General features: G+C 44.1%; 1 protein-coding gene across 1 annotated transcript in view; it reads left to right on the top strand.

Moving 5' to 3' along the window:
* Window positions 1-2,754: 2,754 nt before the first annotated feature.
* FASS (tonneau 2 (TON2)) overlaps window positions 2,755-22,158 on the top strand; it is a 39,315-nt gene continuing 19,911 nt past the window's right edge. Inside the window, exons 1-7 of the mRNA XM_086796995.1 lie at window positions 2,755-3,273; window positions 15,640-15,731; window positions 15,837-15,899; window positions 16,000-16,098; window positions 18,047-18,205; window positions 18,368-18,439; window positions 19,259-19,391. Of these exons, the coding sequence (XP_086653121.1) occupies window positions 3,144-3,273; window positions 15,640-15,731; window positions 15,837-15,899; window positions 16,000-16,098; window positions 18,047-18,205; window positions 18,368-18,439; window positions 19,259-19,391 (748 nt within the window). The 5' untranslated portion in view covers window positions 2,755-3,143. The remainder of the gene's footprint in view (window positions 3,274-15,639; window positions 15,732-15,836; window positions 15,900-15,999; window positions 16,099-18,046; window positions 18,206-18,367; window positions 18,440-19,258; window positions 19,392-22,158) is intronic.

Genomic DNA, 22,158 nt, shown 5'->3' on the forward strand with positions numbered 1-22,158 from the left:
GCAGGCTTTTAGAAGCGTGGACGTGCTCTGTGCACAACTCCGGACTGTGTAGGCTGTTGGAAGCGTGGACGTGCTTTGTGCACAAGCTCCCCTCCTATTCGCACCACGTAAGCTTTCCCTAGTGGTGAGCATCTCTCTCTCTCTCTCTCTCTCTCTCTCTCTCTCTCTCTCTCTCTCTCTCTCTCTCTCTCTCTCTCTCTCTCTCTCTCTCTCTCTCTCTCTCTCTCTCTCTCTCTCTCTCTCTCTCGATGTGCTCTCCAGTCATGCTTTTTTTGTTGGCATGTAGGCTTTTGGAAGCGTGGACGTGTTCTGTGCACAACTCCCGAAGACTGTGCAGAGGCTGTTGGAAGCATGGACATGTGCCTCCCCTCCTCGGTGTCGACTACACGTGTCGTCTATAGTGCGCCTCCCTTCGACAGTAAGCTCTGAGTTTTCTGCAAAAAATGAAAATGGTTAACACAAATAAGGTCTGTCTGTGTGGGGGGGGTGTGGGTGGGTGTGTGTGTGTGTGTGTGTGTGTGTGTGAGTGAGAGAGAGAGAGAGAGAGAGAGAGAGAGAGAGAGAGAGAGAGAGATTGGTTGTTTGGCACCTCCCATCCTCGGTGATGTTTGTTTGCCGACTCCCCTCCTCGATGACGTCTGTTGTTGCCGGCTCCCCTCCTCTGTATGCGGCCGCGTTGGCCCAAAGAGAGAGAGAGAGATTGGTGTTTGGCACCTCTCCTCCTCTGTGTCGTCTGTTTGCTGCCTATTCTCAATGCTACGGTTCTTCAGGAACCTATCAATGAACCTCACAATGCTCAAACACATAGAGATTTGGCGCGCGGGGCCCTTTCTCATTTGATTTAATTGAGCTACCTATGGATGATAATTTACATTCTATAACATTTGTTGTTGGTGATGTGAAAGATATTAAATCTGAATATCACTCTATAAGGCGGGTGTTTTCTTTGCCTCAGAATGTCAAAATTCCATTGGTACTTAATGCTTCTAGCACATGTGGAATCAAAGCTAATAGCCCATTAGCCGAGGTGTTGAAGCTTGCAGGGTTAATCATTTGGGGGACGAGGCTCCAATGATGCATAGATACACATATGAAGCACTGGACAGGACATTGAGAGACATTGTGCAAAGTGGTATAGTGTTTGGTGGAAAAGTTATGCTTTTTGGTGGTGACTTTAGGCAAATCTTACCAGTTGTGCCATAGGGATCGCGCGAAGACATTGTTGATGCAACGTTATGTCGGTCACATATTTGAAGATATGTGAGTGTTTTAAAGCTCACCCAAAACATGCGGGTTATACAGAGTGCTTACTATGGTATAGAACATGAATTTGTCAAATGGACATTACAAATTGGGGATGGCACGCCTCAAACCTTTTTCTCATCCTTTCTAGAGCATGCATATGAAAAGGCTCCCCTTTAGGTATGTGTGCCGATGCAAGACACTCACCAAGCTACATTGTAAACGTTTGTTATACCTACAGAGACACTTGCACACAATAATCGTCTCTTCGAATTATGCAATTGAATATTAAGTTATTCACAAAAAAATCATCACAAAAAAACACAAATAACGAATTTCAAAATTTAAAGCCCATGAGTCACTAACGCACTTGAGTAAGAATGCTTTGATTTGATTAAACCAATCCCACCAAGTCTCTACTATGTTTTGCATAAGGCATGACCAACAAATGGTTTGATTTGACTAAAGCAATCCCACCAAGTCTCTACTATGTTTTGCATAAGGCATGACCAACAAGTGGTTTGATTTGACTAAAGCAATCCCACCAAGTCTCTACTATGTTTTGTATAAGGCATGACCAACAAATGATATGCTATAGGGCACTTTCTAAAACGAACAACTAGGCCTCACAAGTCCCAAGTAACAAAAAATTATTCATGACTAGCACTACAATCTTATAATGATCTATTCAAAACCCTAGCTCATAGGCAGTTTGGTAGAATACAATGAGTTGAGCAGTTCTGTGAGATCACAAATATTCATGTGGAGAATTAAATCATGGAGTTTCCCTCCCCTCCCCCCAAAACCCCCTCTCAAAACAACTAGTATCGGGTTGTTCAAAAAAACAGGCAAGAAACGATGCCACCTCTTGCATCCTTTGCACCCATCACGATAGGCCCCCTTGTGTTGTAGGATATTGGGTTGGGCACAACATGCTTTGACATCAAAACAACATTCAGATTATCCTCTCTACCCTCCAACAACTCTCTCTCTCTCTGTCTCTCTCTCTTCCGCTCTCCCCCCCTCGCCCAAAAGAAGAAGAAGAAGAATATAATATATATATATATATATCGGGGAAGTACACAAACACTCTTTTTATTATTTTGCTTTAAATTCTTTTGAGATAAATAAATCGATAAGCATGTATATGATAGAATCTGAGTTGAGGTATGGAACACTATTGTGAGAGAGAGAGAGAGAGAGAGAGAGAGAGAGATCTGCTAACGTCTATAGACCCAGATGTATATGGTTAGAGAGAGAGAGAGAGAGAGAGAGATCTGTTAACGTCTATAGACCCAGATGGGCAGACATATATATGGTTCACCCATATTTGTTTGGAAAAACATATTTTTTTAAAAATATACCAAAAACGATATTTTATTCACATTTTCATTGGGCAAGGCAGCACGTAAAAAATCAAACATGTGGGCGGGCAAACGGAGGCCCCATGGTCTGTAACGACCCCAACAACGTACTGTTTCAAAAAGCGGAAGTGGTGGGTAGTATTAGTTCATTAATTAATCATTTTGCTTCCTACCGAATTTTCCGAACATTTTCGTCACAGGTTTCCTATGACCTGAATTTCGACCTGCTGCCTAATCCGCTAGAGAAACTCTAATTTTGAAACCCTAGGCTGCTCCCGAATCTCTAATTTAGCCATGGACAAGTAAGCGTTGGAGCCTGTTCTGCAACATGAATGGGGGAACTTTCACAATCTGTGTCGAAGCTTTTCTGAGCGCAACTGCGGGCTGACATGCCGAGTTATTTGAGCTAATTGCAGTGAAAACGCTGAAAAAACTGTCAATGCGGATCCAGTTTGGGAAGGTTTTGCGAAGATTATTGCTGGGTTAGCTCTGAAGATTCAGTTTTTTTCTTGTAGGGTAACCTTGTAATTAAGCGGAATGCAGAGCAATACAGGCAATGGAGAGGCCCAAGACACACAGGGCATGGCCTCGTCATCAATGCTATGGGTTAGAAACCTGAAGAAATATGTTGGATCCGGGACTGGTTTGGGATCAGAAGCACTCATGGGTACGACCCCCTGTATATCTTTTTTTTTTTTGGGTCATTAAGTTACATCAATGTTCTTTTTTTTGGGGGGTTAAATAACAGCATTGTGTTGAGAAAAGCATTTTGTTGCCACACTATGCATCATTTGAACAATCATGGCAATGCTTGCCCCCCCCTCCTCTCATGTTGACGGTGGGCCCTTGAGCGAGTGGCTATTGCACTGTGCCCCTGGCACGAGCTTTAACCCCAACACCTAATATAATTTGATCAGTCTCTCTCCTTCTTAAAAAAAAAAAACTTTCCTACTCAGCTTTTTGTTACTGAATTAAATATACTTTTACTGAAAAGAGCATTTACACGATGTACCATATAAACATCGCTTCTACCAAGGTGGACACACACAACCTTCTCTGGTGGGAGGATCACTGAAAGGATCATACAGGCTGGACTTGGGAATGATTTTTAGAGGCCCTTTTTGAGGGCGTTCAGTTCATGGGACTGCCAAGGGAGCTGATGTAGAAGTGGGAAATAAATTAAACCATGGGGTTCGTGAGCACTGCTTTTCTCAAATTGCTGTTGATGCTTCACAATATGGTGGAACATAGAAAGCAAGTCAACCGGTTTGTGGATAGGCTGTGGCCAACCTTACATGCAGATGTTTGATCTATGGGAGGTGCGTGTATGGACTTTGGGCGATGCCCAATTGGATACTGGTCAAGTACACATGGTGTGATGGTCAGGCATATCTCAGGTGTACAAGATAGTGGTTGGGTGATTTTCCAAGTCAACAAGTGCGCATGCATATTTGATGGATGCTTGGAACATTATTTTTCTGTGGACATTGCGTAGTATTGAAGCTTGTGAATGTCCATGGGGTCGGAGACGCATGGACAGTGGATGTGTGTGTGCATGACCTGTTTGGGTCTTGTGCATTGTCTTAATGTTTTTTTTGCAGATGGTAAGTGTCCACGCAACTCAATTTATAGCTCATATTCATTTATTACTAAGGATTAAGGGGGTCTTGTGGTGGTTTTGGCTTTGGTGGCAACCTTGGTACCTGTGGTGGACACTCCTTCCGAGATTGTGCATATTTCTGAGATTGAGCCCAAGCTCTTGTGGCTGCCCCAACTACACTTCATATGTTCTCTGAGTCTGTAAAGTTGGATGGTTCCAACTACACTTTGTGGAAGGTGAAGGTGAAATCCGCCATGCGTGGCGTGGATCTTTGGGATTGGCTTGTTACACTTGCCAATACCACCCCTCCCACCCTTGCTTCCGGTGGTGTGACTCAGGCACATATTGATATTTAGCAGGCGAATGATCGTCGTGTTTTCTCCTTTTTGATGTTGAATTATCAGGATTCTGTTCTCTCTTATGTGCGTACAGCAGATGCTGCACATGAAGTTTGGAAGGCATTTGTAGATCTCTACGAGATTAAGTCTCTGGGTCGGATTTTGGCGTTCGAAAAGCAGCTTATGAACTTGTCAGTTTTTGCCTTTCCATCTTTATCCGCTTTCATCTCGAAGATGAAAGATCTTCGGGACAAGCTTGCTGTTTGTGGCAAAGATATCTCTTTAGAGGATATGGCTATTCAGCTTCTCTCCAAGCTTCCAGAGAGGTTTGATGCTTATTTTCAGTCTCTTGTTTCTTCTCCTTGTCCTGTTCCAGTTACTTGGGAGGAAGTTCTCCCCTCCATTATGCAGATTGAGTCTCGCTTTGAGGAGCGGACTAGCACCTTTGGTGGTTCTGATGGAGCTTTGGCTGCATGAGATAAAGGGAAGAATCAACAGAAGAAAGGGAAAGGGGGTTCTGACAAGAACTCCAAGGATAACGACAAGGATAAAGACACATACAAAAGCAGATCTTCTAAAAACAAGCACATTCTGTGTCATTATTGTGGCAAGAAGGGTCATCAATCGCCCCAATGTCACAAGAAGAAGCAGGAGGAAGAAGCAAAGAACTCTTCCTCTACAGCGGTATCTCAGACCAAGAAGGATAATGGTATTCTTCTATTAGCAGGTACTCGTCGTGTACTTGCTCTTGTGACTTCTTAGTCGCGGTCGTGGATTGTGGATAGTGGTGCTATTGCTCACATGACACCCCATCGAGATTGGTTCGAGGACTTCACTGCTAGCATAGGCGAGATCACTTTGGGTGATTCTTCTTCCGTGCCAGTGCATGGACATGGTACCATCCCCATCTTTCGCTTCTCCAAGGACAAGAGGTACTTCTGTGACGTTCTGTACATTCCATATTTGGCATTTAACCTTTTGTCAGTGAATGCTCTTACAGCTCAGGGTGCGGAGGTGATCTTCTCTCGTTATGAGATTACCATTCGTGATAATGAGACTGGTAGCATCTTGGCTAAGGGAGTCCAAGATAGTGGTTTGTACAAGTTGACCGCTTTGCTTTCTTCTGGTTCTTCTTTTGCTCTTTAGCATGCTCGGTTTGGCCATTTGAGCTATCAACTTCTACAGCGAGCTTCGAAGGATGGGTTGGTTGAGGACTTACCGACCATCAAGGCTCCATCTTCTGTTTGTTCCTCTTGTTTACAAGGGAAGCAACACTGAGCCGCCTTTCCGAAGGAGGCAACACACAGATCTTCGACATCACTTGTTCTTGTTCATGCAGACTTATGTGGTCCTATGAGTACCGCGTCTTTGAGTAAGGCGTACATGCTCGTGATGTTGGATAACTTCTCTAGATATAGTTGTGTCTTCTTTCTGAAGTCCAAGAATGAGGCTTTTTAGCACTTTTGTGATTGGAGAGTTGAGGTGGAAAAAGAGACCAGTTCCTCGGTCAAGGCTCTCAGGACCGACAGAGGGGGTGAGTTTACATCCCAGGAGTTTCAGCAATATTGCAGGGCTCATGGCATTTGGAGATAGCTTACTACAGCATATACTCCATCACAGAATGGAGTTGCAGAGAGGAAGAATAGGACCATTATGGAGATGGCCCATGCTATGTTTGAGCATTCTTCATTACCTCGACGTTTCTAGGCTGAGGCGGCTTTCACTGCTGTCTACATTCAGAACAGGTCTCCTACTGTTGCTCTTTCAGATAAAACTCCATATGAGGCTTTCCATGGTGAGAAGCCATCTGTTGTTCATTTTCGGGTATTTGGTTGTTCGGCGTATGTACATGTGCCTAAGGAGCATTGCTCCAAGTTGGACTCGAAGTCTCAGCGCATGACTTTTCTCGGATACAGCATTGTGTCCAAGCCATATCGTCTATATGATCATTAGGCCGGCAAAGTTGTTGAGAGCCGCGATGTGGTGTTCGACGAGACTTCTACATCTTTAGAGGGGGGTGGTGAGCTTCTTCTTCCTCCTCCTCCTCCTCTGTTACATCTCTAGTTGTGGATTCTTAGTCAGATGATGATGACTCTGCTCCTCCTCCAGCGAGGTCGAGCAGATATGTGCTTGGATGGTATTTTCAGACAGTTTGTGATTTTGGGTTATGTGAGCTTCCTTTTGTTCTTTCGCCTGGTTCTCTCAGGCGATCTTCCAGAGTCTCAAGAAAACAAATTCATGAGGGCAAGATGTTTGTTAACTATGCTCTTATGTCCTCATTCATGGTCCTTCTGATCCCACTGCTGTGGACGAGGCTCTTTCACATGAGCCTTGGCGTCGTGCTATGCAGGCAGAGCTGGATGCTATTGAACGGAATGGCACTTGGATTCTGGTGCTTAGGCCACTGCAGCGTAAGGTGATTGGTGTGCACTGGATCTTCAAATCGAGGTTCTGAGCTGATGGCAGCTCGGACAAGCACAAGGCGAGGTTGGTTGCCAAGGGTTATGCTCAACGCCCTGGAGTCGACTTCGATGATGAGACCTTCGCTCCGACGGCCCGGATGACTACTATTCGCACCGTTCTTGCTCTTGCAAGACATCATAGATGGCCCGTATTCCAGATGGATGTCAAGTCGGCTTTCTTGAATGGAGAGCTTACATAGGAGGTTTATGTTGATTAGCCGTCGGGATTTGTTTTTCCAGGCGAACAGGTTCAGGTGTACCGACTGAAGAAAGCTTTATATGGTCTGAAGCAGACTCCGCGGGCTTGGCACCAGCGGATTGATGAGTTCTTTCAGAAGCTCGGCCTGTGCCATTCTCATGCACACTCGAACCTTTATATCCTCCTTGAGAGGGGGTTGATTGTTATGATTGTGGTCTATGTTGACCTCATCTTTACAAGTTCTTATTCTGTGAGGATCCGTTCAGTCATGGATGCTTTGGAGACAGAGTTTGAGATGACGGATCTTGGCTTTTGCATTATTTTCTTGGCTTTGAGATTTGGCAGACCTCGAAGGGCATTTTCTTCTCTCAGCATAAGTACACACGGGAGATTCTTGATAGATTTCAGATGACTGGATGCAAACCAGTATCTTCTCCTATGGATACTAGTGAGAAGCTTTCTCTTCTTGATGCGTCTCCAGGAATTGATTAGAAACAGTATCGGGTTCTCGTCGATTGTTTGGTTTGGTTGACTTACTCCCGATTGGACGTGTGTTTCGCAGTCAGCTTATTGAGTTCTTTCTCATCCAAACCCTGTCAGCAGCATTGGCGGTGTGCTCTCAGAGTTCTTTGGTACTTGCGTGGTACTCTGGACTTTGGTGCTTCTATGGCCAAGGATGCACTCTTCTTGGATGGTCTGATTCAGATTGGGCTAGAGATCCAGATACTCGGCGTTCGACCACCGGTTGTGTTTTTTCACTTGGGTCTGGAGCCATTTAATGTAGTAGTAAAAAGCAGCCTACTGTGGCGCTTTCCTCTACAGAGGCGGAGTATCGTGCGGTTTGTTATGCTGCATGTGAGGCAATTTGGTTGCGGAGATAATTGGAAGAGCTTGGCTGTCCTCCTATCGGATCTACTCTTCTTTGGTGTGATAATCATCGCCATCGCCAAGAACCTTGTGTTTCATGCTCATACGAAACACATTGAGATATAGGATCACTATGTTCGTGAATGGGTTCTTACTGGAGATTTGCGTTTGGAGTATTGTCCTTCAGCGGAGAATGCAGCAGATTTGTTCACCTTGGCTTCTCATCTTCGGCTTCTCGGAGTATGTTCAGCATCTGGTGTTGAGAGGGGGTGTTAGCACATTCATCCCTAGTTTCTGCTCATATTTGGTGTCCCTTTTGGTTCCTTTTCATGGCCCTTGATTGTGGGTTGGCCACCCCTTTTTTGTATATTTTTCTGGGATTTTTCCCATGCTGGATGCATTTTTCCCAGTCGGCTAGCTTCACTTTATCCAGTCGGCCAGTTCATCTTGTCCAGTCGGCCAACCCCTCTTACCTATAAATAGGTGGGCTGGCCTCTCACTTTTTCATTTAGTCTAGTCTTTCTTTTGCTCCCTCACTTATGAGACGCTTCTTGTCTCTTGCTTGGGACTGTATCATTTTAGTATATTCAGCATAGTTGCTCTCTCTCTCTCTCTCTCTCTCTCTTGCACTCTTTGCTCAACACACTCTAGTGCTTATTCGCTTCCACTCTGTGCACTCATTCAGGGTACTCTGGGAAGAGCTAGGCAGGCATGGATGCACCTGGTTGGTGTGCTTACAGGCTCGAAACAAGGCGAGACAGCATGTGAAAAGCAGCAGGTTGAGAGCCCGTGGAATTGTACAAGTAAAATACTCCAATAATATACTACAGTATTGAGGGGGGGGGGTCGGCCTGTTCCAGCCCATTCTGCCATTCTATTTTCAGCATTGTCTATTGTCTTGTGCTGTTCATTAAGTGTTTAAAGTTTTAATCTATTTATGAGACAGTGCTCCTCAAGAAGTGTTCACACCTGCCTAGGTAAGTTATAGTAGGGCTGGCTGGCCAGCTAGAAGGGGGTGCAGGTATCCCATAAAAAGGGTCTTTGGGCCCATTCTCCTCCATCTTAGTTACAAGGAAGCTAAAGAGTTGCACCTTATCTCTTCGTGTTCGGGGCTGACGCCATGAACAGTTTTCTCTTTGCCCAGGAGACCGGACTCTAGGGACTGTGTTCCCCATCCGAGTGCACAGGAGGAGCTTCTTGATTCTGAGTTCACCGATGACACACGAGCATACCTGTCGAGGGCTGAGGGGAACCTCTAGAGATTCACAGAGGCAATTGAGATTTTTTGTTGTGCATCTGGAGCATAGATCAATTGGGACAAGTCGTGTGGATTTTGGGTTGGCTCATCGCTTGCCTTGACTTGGCGTCCAATTGAGGCTTTCTAGGGGGTCCCGATGGGAACTCCAGTTTGTTATCTTGGATGTTAGGTTGGTATTGACATCTCCCTAGAGTAGCAGCTCGTTCCCCTTCTTTTGAGTATTCAGAAGAAGCTGTTATATTGGAGTTCGGCCAGGCTTTCCCTAGCTGGCCAAGAAGTGGTGGCGAACAAGGTTCTTCTTGGCACACTGTGGTACATTCCCTCCTATTGATCTTTCTCCTGGGCATGTATTGGTCAGTTCAACGTTTAATCTAGAACTTTCTGTGGGCTAGCATTGATGGGAGACCGGCCAGGGCCAAGGTGGCTTGGAGAGTGATCATTCAGTTGCGACGTAGAGCGGATCAGGGCATGATTGACCCCTCCATTCCGAGCCGTGTCTTGTTGGGTAAGTTGATTGTTTGAGTTCTTCTAGATGGGGTGAGCCTTGGAAGGACTTGCTCTAGGCTAGGATCTTTGCGTGCACTCTGATATTGGGGGGGCCTTGGCCTCAGAGCATGAGATGGATCTTCATAGAGATGTAGCCAGTCTCTTGCGTGCTTGGGATCATCTCAGGCTGGCCCTGTAGTAGCAGTCAGCTCCAGCTCCAATAGCCTCTTGAGGAGTGACTCTAGCAACCTTTGATCTGGAATCCTATGGTTCGTTAGCCTAGTGGTCACATGCTCGGGGCTTGCCAACACGTATCATGGGGAGCCTTGAGTATGGACCCTCTAGGTCACTTGGAGAGTGTCTTGCATTCAGACAGCTATCTCCAGAGGTCAGGAGAGACTGGCACATACAATGCATTAGAGAGCGTGATTTTCCCACCATTGGTAGCAGTGAGCACAATCTTACCAACTCCCATGACATCATTGTTAGAATTGTGCATCTCAGTGTTATGGGACTCTGCCTATTTATTGGGCATTTTATCTATTTTCACATGATTTTTATGTCTTGGATCAATTGGCGAGTTGTATTAGGCAGTCGGCCATGTCATATGCACTATAAAAGGGGTCTTCTCATTGTTCACTTGTTGTAGTCCATACCCGTGCACATAGTTCAACACCACTATTGGCTATTGCCATTGTAAAGCTTATTGCTATTATAAAAGGTGATCTTGTTCAACTCTCTCCATCTCCTTTGCTCTCTCTCATTGTTGTACTGTTCATGCTTCTTCCTGTGCATTCTCCAACATGGTATCATGCGCTTAGGTTCAGGTTGCTCCATCCTTCTGCAAACTGCTCGTCGTCTTCTATTCTACTGTGCATTTTGCTTCCATAGCTTCTCCGGCTGCAGATCAGCATATTCAGTGGTTGTGTTTCACTGCCTTTTGTAGTCCATTCCCGTGCACTTAGTTCAACACCAATGTTGGCTATTGCCATTGTAAAGCTTATTGCTGTTATAAAAGGTGATCTTGTCCAACTCTCTCCATCTCCTTTGCTCTCTCTCATTGTTGTACTGTTCATGATTCTGCCTGTGCATTCTCCAACAAGCACAAGTGGAGTTGTTAGCACATCTAATAATAGCCCTTGGGGTGTATCTCCCAATAAAGTAAACAAATGGTGCTGTGACGTGATGGGCTTGCTAGCACCACTATCAAAATACCATACATGAGAATCTGCCACTGACATGCATGCATCATGTAAAGGATCATAGCTACATTGAACGTGGAATGTCCAGCAGATTCCTTCTTTTTAGCACTAGGTGCCGATGCATAAGCCACAAACATACCAGTCTCTTTTGACTTGGTTTGACGATAATAGTTGCATTTGTCCTTTTTTTTGGGCTTCTCTTTGTCACTCTTATCCGCATCTTTGTTAGAAGAGGCGGTTGATCCACCTTTTGGCTTATAGCTACTGGCACTTGATGGTTTGTCTTTATCCTTGCTTTGGGCAACAAAAGTCTGATCCGGAATCCTCATACCAGACTTGTTTGTCTTGGATTGCTCCTTCGCAGGAGCGAGGAGACAAGCTCATCAAAAGAAAAGGCATTTGCATTGCCTTTCATGAGAAATGTTCTGACTGGAGCACATGTGGAAAGTGTACGCACAACGGCTAACGTGGACTTGTACGGTTGCTGTACTTGCTGATGTGGAGTTGTTGCGGAGCTGTGCAGGGTGTGCTGGGCACAGCAAGTGGCGCATAGAGCAGCATACGGGCAAGTCTACGCACGTGTATGGTTGCTAGAGGTGTATCGATGGCAAGCATAGGGTGTACGGACATTAGGTATGACTTCAAGTGTTTGTACAGTTGGGTACCGGTTAACACATATGGCTGGATACGGGCTCAGACAAGGCAAGCTAAATCTTGGGCTATGATACCAAATGTTAGATTTAGAGTCAGTAGCTTGCAGGCATGCGTAGGGTGCAAGAGATACTTTCATGAAGCTCTTGGGAGGAAAGAAACATATCACTCAATAATGGTAAGTGTTGTACACAAACAAAGTACAAAGGATAATATATACACCCAATAATACGAGATAGAGGTTGTTCCCATGCCGGGTGAAAAACCTCCTAGTGAGAGGGAAAAAGTGCGCCGGCTAGTCATAGAGTGACCACTGTCCATGACGTAGATGTCTACAAGCCGTACTAGTGACAGTCGTGAGGGCTGGGGGTGCCTGGTTTGGGACATTCATGCCTTGGGGGTGCGGTCTTGCCAGGGTTGTGTTGGTCTCTAGCTCGGAGGTGGGCCTACAGTTGGGTGGTGACTGCTAGCCAAACCCTTCCGTGTTCTTGTGGATGTTCGTGTGTACTCATTGCATGGTGTATGATGATTGCAGTGCTTTAGAAGTGCTGCTCGCAAGGGCTTTCTTTTGTGAGAATTGGTCTTGTGCGGACACACATGTAAGTAGATTCTTACTTTGGGGTGTTTCAGATGGAGACAAGGCATGTGCTTTTGCAAGATGCACACTATGGCATGACATGAAAGTGAGCCTCCTACTTTGGGGAAGTTGATGTGAGTTCTTTTTGCCTCATGTGAAGCAAGATGTGCATTGACATGTGAAGTTCTGCCAGGTTTTTCAAAAATCGAATAGGACACTAGGAACATAGTTGTTTCTTGCACCGGTACGAATGGGTTCGTATGGTACGATACCGTACGGTACGAGTTTTTTTTCCCTTGAAAAAAAAAACTCCAAATGCTTAAAAAAAATATAGAAACCGTGCTTTACGAAGATCCCAAATGCTCGCAATACTTCGCAACTTTCGTGTCCACTTAGTATTCTATACGGGATTGTTGAGAGACCTAAAAAATCTGGCGAGGTAGACTGGTAGTGTACACTTGATTGGTAGGATGAGAGAATCTTGCTACATCACTTGGGGATCCCTGGTATAGGTAGGCTAGACAATTAGATTCTCAAGTTATGTACGAGGGAGAAGATTTGGACATGGCCATTTTGATCTAGAGAGGAGTCCCTAAACTTATCACCCTAGATGCACTCCTCGTATTTGTGCAAGGACGGTCCCTTAGTCATAAACGCTACACTGGGAGACCTTTGGTATTGCATTACCCATCCAGGTTCTTTTTTGGAGACAATCGGGAGATCCAACCGAGAGAGACACATATCCATGTTCTGGTTCCTCAAGCACTGTAGACTCCTCTCCTCCCAACCTTCCCTCACATTCAAGCTTGAAGCTCCATAGGTTGTAAGTGTAAAAAATAAAAACCGTATTTTATCGTACGGTATCCGAAAATTTCATATTGTACCAAAAATTCCCGTACAGTATCGTATCGTACGGTATCGTATTTTCGTACCGTGACAACCATGACTAGGAAGCTAGTGCACAACCTTCATCAATTGCCTATCCTAGAGTTTCCATGGCAGGACATTTCTATGGAATTTGTGGTGGGTTCACTGATAGGTTGAGGAAGTAACACCTCATTCCATGCAAGCCAAATCGAGATGCCTAAGAGGTGGCTCGACTGTTCATGCAAGAGGTGCTTAGACTCCAAGGGCCTTTTAAAAGGGTTGTTTCTGACAAAGATCCAAATTTTACAAAAGCCTTTTTTTTTCCTCCAATTTAGGGACCAAGCTTTGGTTCAACACAGCATACCAGCCGTGATTATGATTTTGTGTCAATAGCATAGTTGCGAGGTGTTTTTGAAATGCTCGTACGAAATGTGCTTTACAAAAGTTTGTTTCATTTTTCTGAAACGTTTTAAAACTTTTCATACAATAAAGGGGGTTAAAAATGCCTATTTAGCCTGGTACATGCAAAATATGCGATTTTTTGACATACCAACATTTATGTAGGTACAAAAGTGCTGCAAATACATTATATTTGATTTATTAGACCATTAAAACATTTTGATTCACCAAATATCAAAAGTTCATGATTCTTGAATCATAACCCTTGAGAGCTTAGACAATAGAGGATGGAAATCTGGCAATCATGGGTTATGATTCTTGGATGGTGGGTTATGATTCTTGAATCATAACCCATGAGAACTTAGACAATAGAGGATGGAAATGTGACAATGCTAAATAATTACACAAATGGGTCCCTTTTTTTTTTTTTTTTCAAAAAAAGGGTTTCAAATGTCATGAGCACCAAACTCTTCGGGATGCCATCAATGACATAGTTCAGGCACTGGTCCTGATCAAGCAGATTTTCTTGAGATTGTGTATGGTCGACCATTGTCCAATCTCATGAAGAGAGCCCTAGAAACTTTTAGGGGCCACTATAGAGTAGGTGGTTAAAGATGTTGATTAGATGCTGATGGGGATCAAGGAAGACATTTGGAAGGCTCATAGAAGCAAGACAAAGAAGCCGATAAACAAAATGTTCAATGATGCGGATTTCAAGTTGGAATTACCAAATCATTGGGGCATACATCTTGTAGAGTATCAGGGTTCAGATTTGGTTTCCCCTCCGAATGAAGAACAGGGGTTGGTTGATGATGGCGGTCTTCAAGAGGGGCTGGTTCGCAAGTAGCCCATTTTGTATCAGTTCAGATGAGATGCATTATCTGAAGATTCAAAAGCCTTGTCTCAAGCAATTTGGTTGTGTTTCTTCCAAGTTGGCACCTAAGAAGAAAGGACAACTGATTATCATAATTATTAGGGATCCAAAAAGAATTTTGTGCAATATCTTTGTAAGTTTATAAGATAGCTTGTCTCTCAGGCTGTGGTTTGATGAGATTGAGTTCACCAATTTAATATCTTTATTTAATTATTCGTGGAAATTAAAAAAGAGATAAGAGATAGAGAGAGATTGTTGCCCTTGTTGAGAGCTTATCAGGAAGCCATGCAGCTGGGGCCAGCCGCAATATTAACGGGGTTGAATGTGGCACATATGGTGCACCATCAGCAAGGTTGCAGGCATAATCAGGAAGCAAAGCGGGCTGTCCACTTGAGCAGTTGGGCCGTGCTAGACATCAGGTGGACGTCTGGACAGTTAGGTATGGGCACCTGGACAGCAGAGATGGGCATCCAAGTATGGAGGTGGGCTGATCAAGCATCCTAGTGAAGTATTTTAAGGTCAGTTTGGGTTGCATGCATCCCGAGTAGGCTGACCAGCAGTTGAGGGCTGCCATGGGCTTATTTAAATCATGTCCTACTCCACGCTCTGATCATTCCTGAGAAAAGTCGATTTGGCTTGCTGGAAAGTGATGGCTGCTTGTTGCTTGCTCACAATAGGCCCAAATAATAGTCATACTCCACAGTGCCTTGGCATAGGTTAGGCGGAGGTGTGACATGCATAGCAGCTTGAGCTTGAGCTTGGGCTTGGGCTTTGTCCATGAATCACAGTCAACCTAACCGGATCTGTGTGTTGTGTGCCAGCATTTTGCCCCCGTCTTTGGATGGCACTTTTCATGGACCTGCAACATTGCTTATGAATTCACTTAAAGGCTTGATATATCAGCCATCAAACTGAAACGGCAATGTTTGCAGGCCTGCAATAGTGCTTATGGGCAATTATAAATCCACCTAACATAAGCAAGTGTTAAACACAGAGATAGCAGTCTTAATTCACCAACCTAACCATAGGCTGGACATTTCTTAACCACCCTTTTGCACATATATAGGAGCTCAACTTTTAGTTTTGTGCTACCTGCTCTCTGATGTAGCCCCTTAGTTTTGTGCAACCTGCTCTCTGATTTAGCTGGTATAGGGCCTAACGCTAATGTGGGTGAATCTTTTTGGTATACATTTATGATATGGGTATGTAAGCCCTACAGCTTTGACTTATATTTGTTGATGAGCATTTGGCAGAGCTAGAAACAAAAAGGATCTTGCTGGAGGCTTTCAAAGAACGGCAGCAGAAGAGTGCACAATCAGGGGCTCTTCCAACCTTCTATAAAAAGGTGCTTTGGAGATCATCACATGCTTATTAGAAGCTTTTGGGGACATGAAATATATATATTTATTTGTGTTTTAAAAAATGTTTTTTCCCTAAACTCTTATTGCAGAAACCTTCTGAGGGTTCTATAGGGAGTAAAGTCCAAAGACTAGCAAGATTCACATTTTTGAAAGTATGTGTATTCTGATCTTATTACAGCTTGTCACACTGGCTGTGTTTATGGGATAGGTTTGACGAAGTTGACTGCAAGTGACTTTACCATTTGCATGCAGAAACAAACTGAACAACTACTAAATGCTGATGATCTGGATACTATGTGGGTTTGCTTAAGGGAAAATTGTGTGGTTGATGACTCAACTGGCGCTGAGAAGGTTTGTTTTGTCATGCAAATGTTCTTATGGGAATTCTCTCTCTCTCTCTCTCTCTCTCTCTCTCTCTCTCTCTCAACATGTGCTTGTGCACGCACGCGTGTGCACACATGCATGCACGTGCGTGCACACACACACACACACGCACGCACACACACACACATTTCAGAAGATTGGTTCTCAAAGGATGCAATCTGCATGTAAGGCCATGAGGGCATAATGTTTCAGATTGGTGACTGACTGGTAAAATGTATGTAGCTTTTGAGGGATTTTGCTTGAGGATATCAGCACAAAGCTAAGGTGACTGTGTTCTACACACTAGCGCTAGGTTATTGTAAATCCTTTTAAATATATAGCTTCATTCCATACACACCCCCCTGATCCACACCAAACTCTTCATACTGAATGGAACGTTCAATATGCCATATGGACATCGAGGCCCAATTTGTTCTGGACCTTATTGGGCTGCCCATATACCTCATTCATGCAACCTGTATGCTTTTCCCCATGTAGCCTGTTCACCTCCACGCACAATGCAATGTTGTGTTTTTGTGACATGAAATTTATGATGAGTTAAATGTTTCTCACTTTTCAGGAGGTACGAGTACAATCTAAAAGTTACTGAAGTTATGCTAGTGAAAAGACTAAATGACTTAAAAAGTGGATGTATTTACCCCCCCTCCCTCGCACCCACCCCACAGTAGTTAACCAGAGCCCTGTATGTCATTTATCTCCACATTATAGAGTACTTTGTACTTTTTTTTCTTTTGTATCCATTTGATGTCCATTGAGGCATGATGATGATGTACACAGGTTTTGTTTCATAGGCCGTTTTTTGGCCTTTAGAAGACGTTAATAAAATCTTTCTTTTCTTTCTTTTCTTTCTTTCTCTCTCATTTCCCTCTGTCCCTCCTATTTTTTTAATAGACTAGTTTCCTTTTTTTTTTTTTCTGATTATAGACCAGTTCTTGAATTAGATCATAACTTACTAAGTTTCTTGTTTTAGTTGTTATTCTATTAGTTGAACTTCAAATTTTCAGAAACTTGTAGTTTTTCGTTGTCCATGTATTCTTTGCAATACTTTTTCTAGTGTTTTCCTTGTTGAATAAATGCAATTATGGATATTGTGGACTTGATATCAATACCTTCAGGACCAAAGCTTCAATTGTATGAAAAATTGCAAAAATTTTTGACCTCTTTCAAATCTTTTGATAAAAAGAGGGGAGGATGATCCATACAAGGGGAGTTTCAATTTCCATACTTACAGGACATGTGTGTATTCTGTTGGTGTTGCTTCATGTTGCAGCATTTCATAGTTAAATATATAGTGCTTTGTCGTTGCTTGTTTTTCTTTATTGCTAATGCTGTGTCATTTGTCGAAAGAGCATCTGCACTGGGTTTGCAGCGTAGTGGTTAAAAGCGTATTGACTCTGCTGAGTGAGCACTTATGTGATTGCCCATAGTAGAGCTTTCAAAAGTTTCTTGTAGTAGCAAGGGTCAAAGTTTCTTTTGGCTCGTTGAGCACGGTGCCTTGCCGGTTAACCAGTGGTGACCTGTTTCAGCAGCATCTGATGTGGATCCCCTCTAGTGTCCCCATAGAGCAGTTGCTGAAAGGCCCAGAGAGTATGGATCAGAGCCATAGGTTTTTTACGAGATCACTTCTCATGATTTTTCTTTGTATGCCCATAGAGGTATGGCTAGGATAATTTCTTTGGATGAGATTCCACGGATCACCTTCAGGCTACTTGACACAGCAGTGGATACATGTTGGGAGATTGTTGGGAGCCATACGGCTTGGTAGGTTTGGAAGGTTAGGATGTACTGAGGCCAGTGAGGGTATAGAGATTTTCTACTACTAGTTGTGATTAGTTATATGGGCTGATGTTAGTCATCCTTACCTGTCAAGTGGTTTCACAATAAACATACTTCAGCCAGCCTTTTCTGACTGCAGATGAACTATGAAGATTTCTGCCACATTGCGACTGTCTGCGCGGAACAAATTGGATCAAAATGCCGTCGCTTTTTCTGCCCATCCAACTTTATGAAGTTTGAGAAGGATGAATTCGGAAGAATTGCCATTTTGCCATTCTATTTATATGTAATGCGCACAGTAAGTATTTGAAATATCCATTATTCCATGTTTCTATTTTACTATTGGTGTAACAAGATGAACAAACTGATTTAAAGGAGATGTTTTTGAAATTTGTGCGCGCCTGTGTGCGTACTGTTTATTTATTTTGTGAAATCTTCTATATTTGTTGCTATTTTGCAGGTGTCCTTGACACAAGCACGTATTGATATGAGTGAGCTTGATGAAGATGCTGATGGTTTCTTGCAACCTCAGGTATTCGAAAATGCTCACTTGTTGGGGCTGGTTGTTTAGTCTAAAATGGAATGGTCAGCTATCCTGGCTGCCTTAAGTCAGTGAGGACTAGATGGGCCAACATGGATTATGTAGCTATTTGGAGGTTGCCCTATACATGGCTGTCCACCCACTGCAAGTTTTGGGGGATTCACTATTGAAAAATTATATATAACATGTGTTTAAAGGATATGTGTAAACTCAGTACCTATGATCCTTGGTCTTACAAAATGATCCCATTTTCTTAACTTCTTTTAAAAATCACGCACATGCACACACAAAAAAAAAACTGTTTCATGGGCTAGCAGAAGACGTGTGATTAAGGCGTGCAGTTACTCTTGAGACATCTGATTGGGTCGGAACCCACCGAAGGGCTTCCACCTTGGGGTGTATTTGCTCTATTATGGAGTTCAAATCAGTGCAATGCAGATTTGATCCTTGACCTGAGAATACCTTCCTCCTTGTTGTGCTGAGCAATGGTCTGTGATTCTGGGCTGAACAGGAGGTGGGGAACTTGCTGATATGATTGTAGTTCAGAGCATTGGATTCCTGGATTCCTGTTTTGCAGGGCCGAATCAAAACACTTTACTTGTCTATTGATAGGTGCAAAAAGTAATTGAGTTTCGGCACATCCGTATGACACACTTTTGTGGATTTTTATTGAAGAATTTTTCATGTCTAATTGAAGGTTTCATGTTTTTGATTCTAAGTATGTGCCTTTTTGCCTTATGAGAAAATATGATGTGTAATGTTTGATGGCATGCTATATGCACGAGGTGTTGAACTGGCTTGCTATTTTAGGAAATGGAGGCGTATATAAGGGGACTTATCCCTAATTTGGCACAGCTCCGAGACATTCCTGTGCCATTCTTGCCAATGTATTGTCGTATAGCGGCACGCAAGTTCTTCTTTTTTTGTGATCCTCATAGACGAGGTATGCTTTTCATTTGTAAGAGTTGAGTCTGAAATTCTACATTGTTTTTTTTTTGTTTGCAATATTATTTTAGTGCTTGCCTTCACATATATCCTAGCTTGTAAAAATCATGTCAGATAGCATGTGAGTTCTAACCCAAGGGGTTCTGTAAATACATTTTAAATATTTACTTAGAGAAACATATTTACATAAGGGGTATTTTTATGTACATATACATACATACATTATACATATACAAATCACTCACACACACACACACACACACACACACACACACACACACACACTTCTAGTAAAAAACCAGTGTTCTATTACCAAGGAGCAATGCACATGGGGAGGGTGTACTTCAGAGAAAAGTCATCCAATGAAGAAAGCTAGAAACAGTGGAAAAAGACCTCAAACTGTCGGGTATCAATCAATAGCCTCCAATTGTCGACAGTCATGTAGGGATTGGGAAAGAAAGCATAAGCATCTAGAGAAGGGTGTCAAAACATAATATGGTTCCTAGCCTTTCAAATAGTCCAGATTGCCCAATATCTCATCCAGATCATGAAAGTGTCATATCCAACCATGCAAGATGGCAAAACACCAAAAATCCTGAAGGGTTTTTCTCCTTTGAAGGATGAAAAACGTCCTTGGAGATTGCGATTTAGTGCTTGCAAGAAAGTCTTGGACTCCGTGCAATGCCAAAGAAGATGCGGAACGGACTTTGCACGTCGTCCACATCTACAACATCTATCACTGAGATTTTTCATTTTGCCAAAAAAGTGGAAAGTGGAAGTATTCCCACAAGGCAACTCCATAAGAATAGACACTGTTTTTCGAGAAAGTAGAAACTGGAAGTATTCCCACAAGGCATCTCCATAAGAATAGACACTGTTTTTCCAGAAAGTAGAAACTGGAAGTATTCCCACAAGGCATCTCCATAAGAATAGACACTGTTTGAGAGGCAGCTTACAACCCCAAACTGTTCGAAGTCTTTGTTTCCACCATTTAGTAGTCTTTGAAACATAACTTGGGTTTGCATCACAGGCAAGTGTGGAAAACTATTACTATGCTGTTGTGGCCTTTTGAACCCATCCCACCCTTGGATGATTAGGAGGGACTTCATGATTGGCAACTTGTTGGTCGTACCAACACTCTTCCATTGAATGCGCTTTTGGCAAGTAATGTGTACTAAGTGTTACTTCCTTCACCTTGGATTCAACCTCATGTTGATGCTTTATGGGGTCTGCATAAGACTACTAAATGGTGGAAACAAAGACCTCCCTTCCCCCCCCCAAACACACTTTTTTTTTTTTGGATATATTGGGGGAGGGGGGGGGTGGTGGGGATAACCACACAGGTGGTCTGTAATGCCAAATGGGGTCACCGCCTCTATTTGAGAGGAAAGGGCCCGGCCTCCAAAGCTTGAAGAAAGCTTCTGGCCACTTCCGCATGTGGTCAGAACCTCCTTGTAACTTCCCCCACTGACCGCGGAGGGTGTGAATGATATGAAGCCATATGCTCCTGATGGTCTCATCTTGCAGTGTGTGGGTACCCTCGATGGCCTCGCTGCATATAGCATGCCAAATGTGCCAGGTTGCTATGCTACTGCAAATCTCCCATCTCTGGCATGAGCCTGGTCACTAGTCGCGTGTAGGCGGGGCTGTGATTGGTATTGCTGCAATACAATGGTGGGAGACCTGAAGGCTTAGCCCTCCCCCATCCTCCTCATAAGTCTTGACCACTCCAGGCTCTGTGGCCCAAGTGACAGTGTCCCATGTAATGATTAGGGTCAATGACTTGTCCATAGCGAAGATGCGGAGAATGCGCTGCCAAATCTGTTGAGCCTTCGGACAATCCCAAAGGCAATGTCTGAGAGATTCCTGGGGGTGGCCGCACCATGGGCAAACTGCTGGCTGACCTCCAACTACCAGCCAAGTACCGACCGCCAAACTCCTATGTGCCGTCAACCAAAGAAAGATGATAATCTTTCTAGGCTGAAAGCTGTCCTATAGTCTCTCCCAGAAATCGAAGAGGAATCTCTGTGAGAGGCCCTGAGACTGCCAATGTGCTTCTGTCGGTGTGCCATCTATCTCCAGCATCTGGATCCTGCGGCCTAGCCACGCAATATATGCAAAGAAGGGGGCATCCAGAGTCTCATCCCGATCCGCTGGATCATGCCAAGTCCACTCTTCCGGGTCCCACTGAAGGCACGTGAGAGGTCGGCACTCCTAGATCCATAGCCACCATAATCTCTCCTTGGCCCCCTTGGCCAGTGTTGGATCTATGTGCCATTCCTGTGCCCTGAAACCAATCACCCGCACCCTCTGCAAGGTACAGCTAGTGAAATCCTCCAACGGAAACTCAGATCTCTCTAGTCTGCCATGGGATCCAATAGAAAAAGTGAGCAGACCATTGTCCTCATTTGCTCCGTGGACTGCCACTAGGATATCGTGTCTGGTAAACACGCCTAGCCACACCGGGGGGTGTCGGGTCCGGGGGAGTCAACCACTCTTGAGGGATAGCTGAGTCGATGTCAATGCTGAGCCTATCTCTACCCCGGATCCCTGTCAGGCCTCTTTCCTGCACCTCTGGGGCAACTGCTTGTGGGCGATCCAATCTCCAAGAGACTTGGCTGGTCCCATGCTCAAGGCACCCCAAGAAACATGTGGTCGGGCCCATAGCATATGGCCATTGGGTAATCGGATCAGGGGGTTCCAGACCAAAGGCTGCCGTAGTCGCTCCTCTAAGGCAACTAGAGCTATCTGTTTGAGGGCCGACC

This window comes from Cibotium barometz, chromosome 64, assembly GCF_041138505.1.
Source record: "Cibotium barometz isolate CiBa-2024 chromosome 64, ASM4113850v1, whole genome shotgun sequence".
Taxonomy (NCBI): domain Eukaryota; kingdom Viridiplantae; phylum Streptophyta; class Polypodiopsida; order Cyatheales; family Cibotiaceae; genus Cibotium; species Cibotium barometz.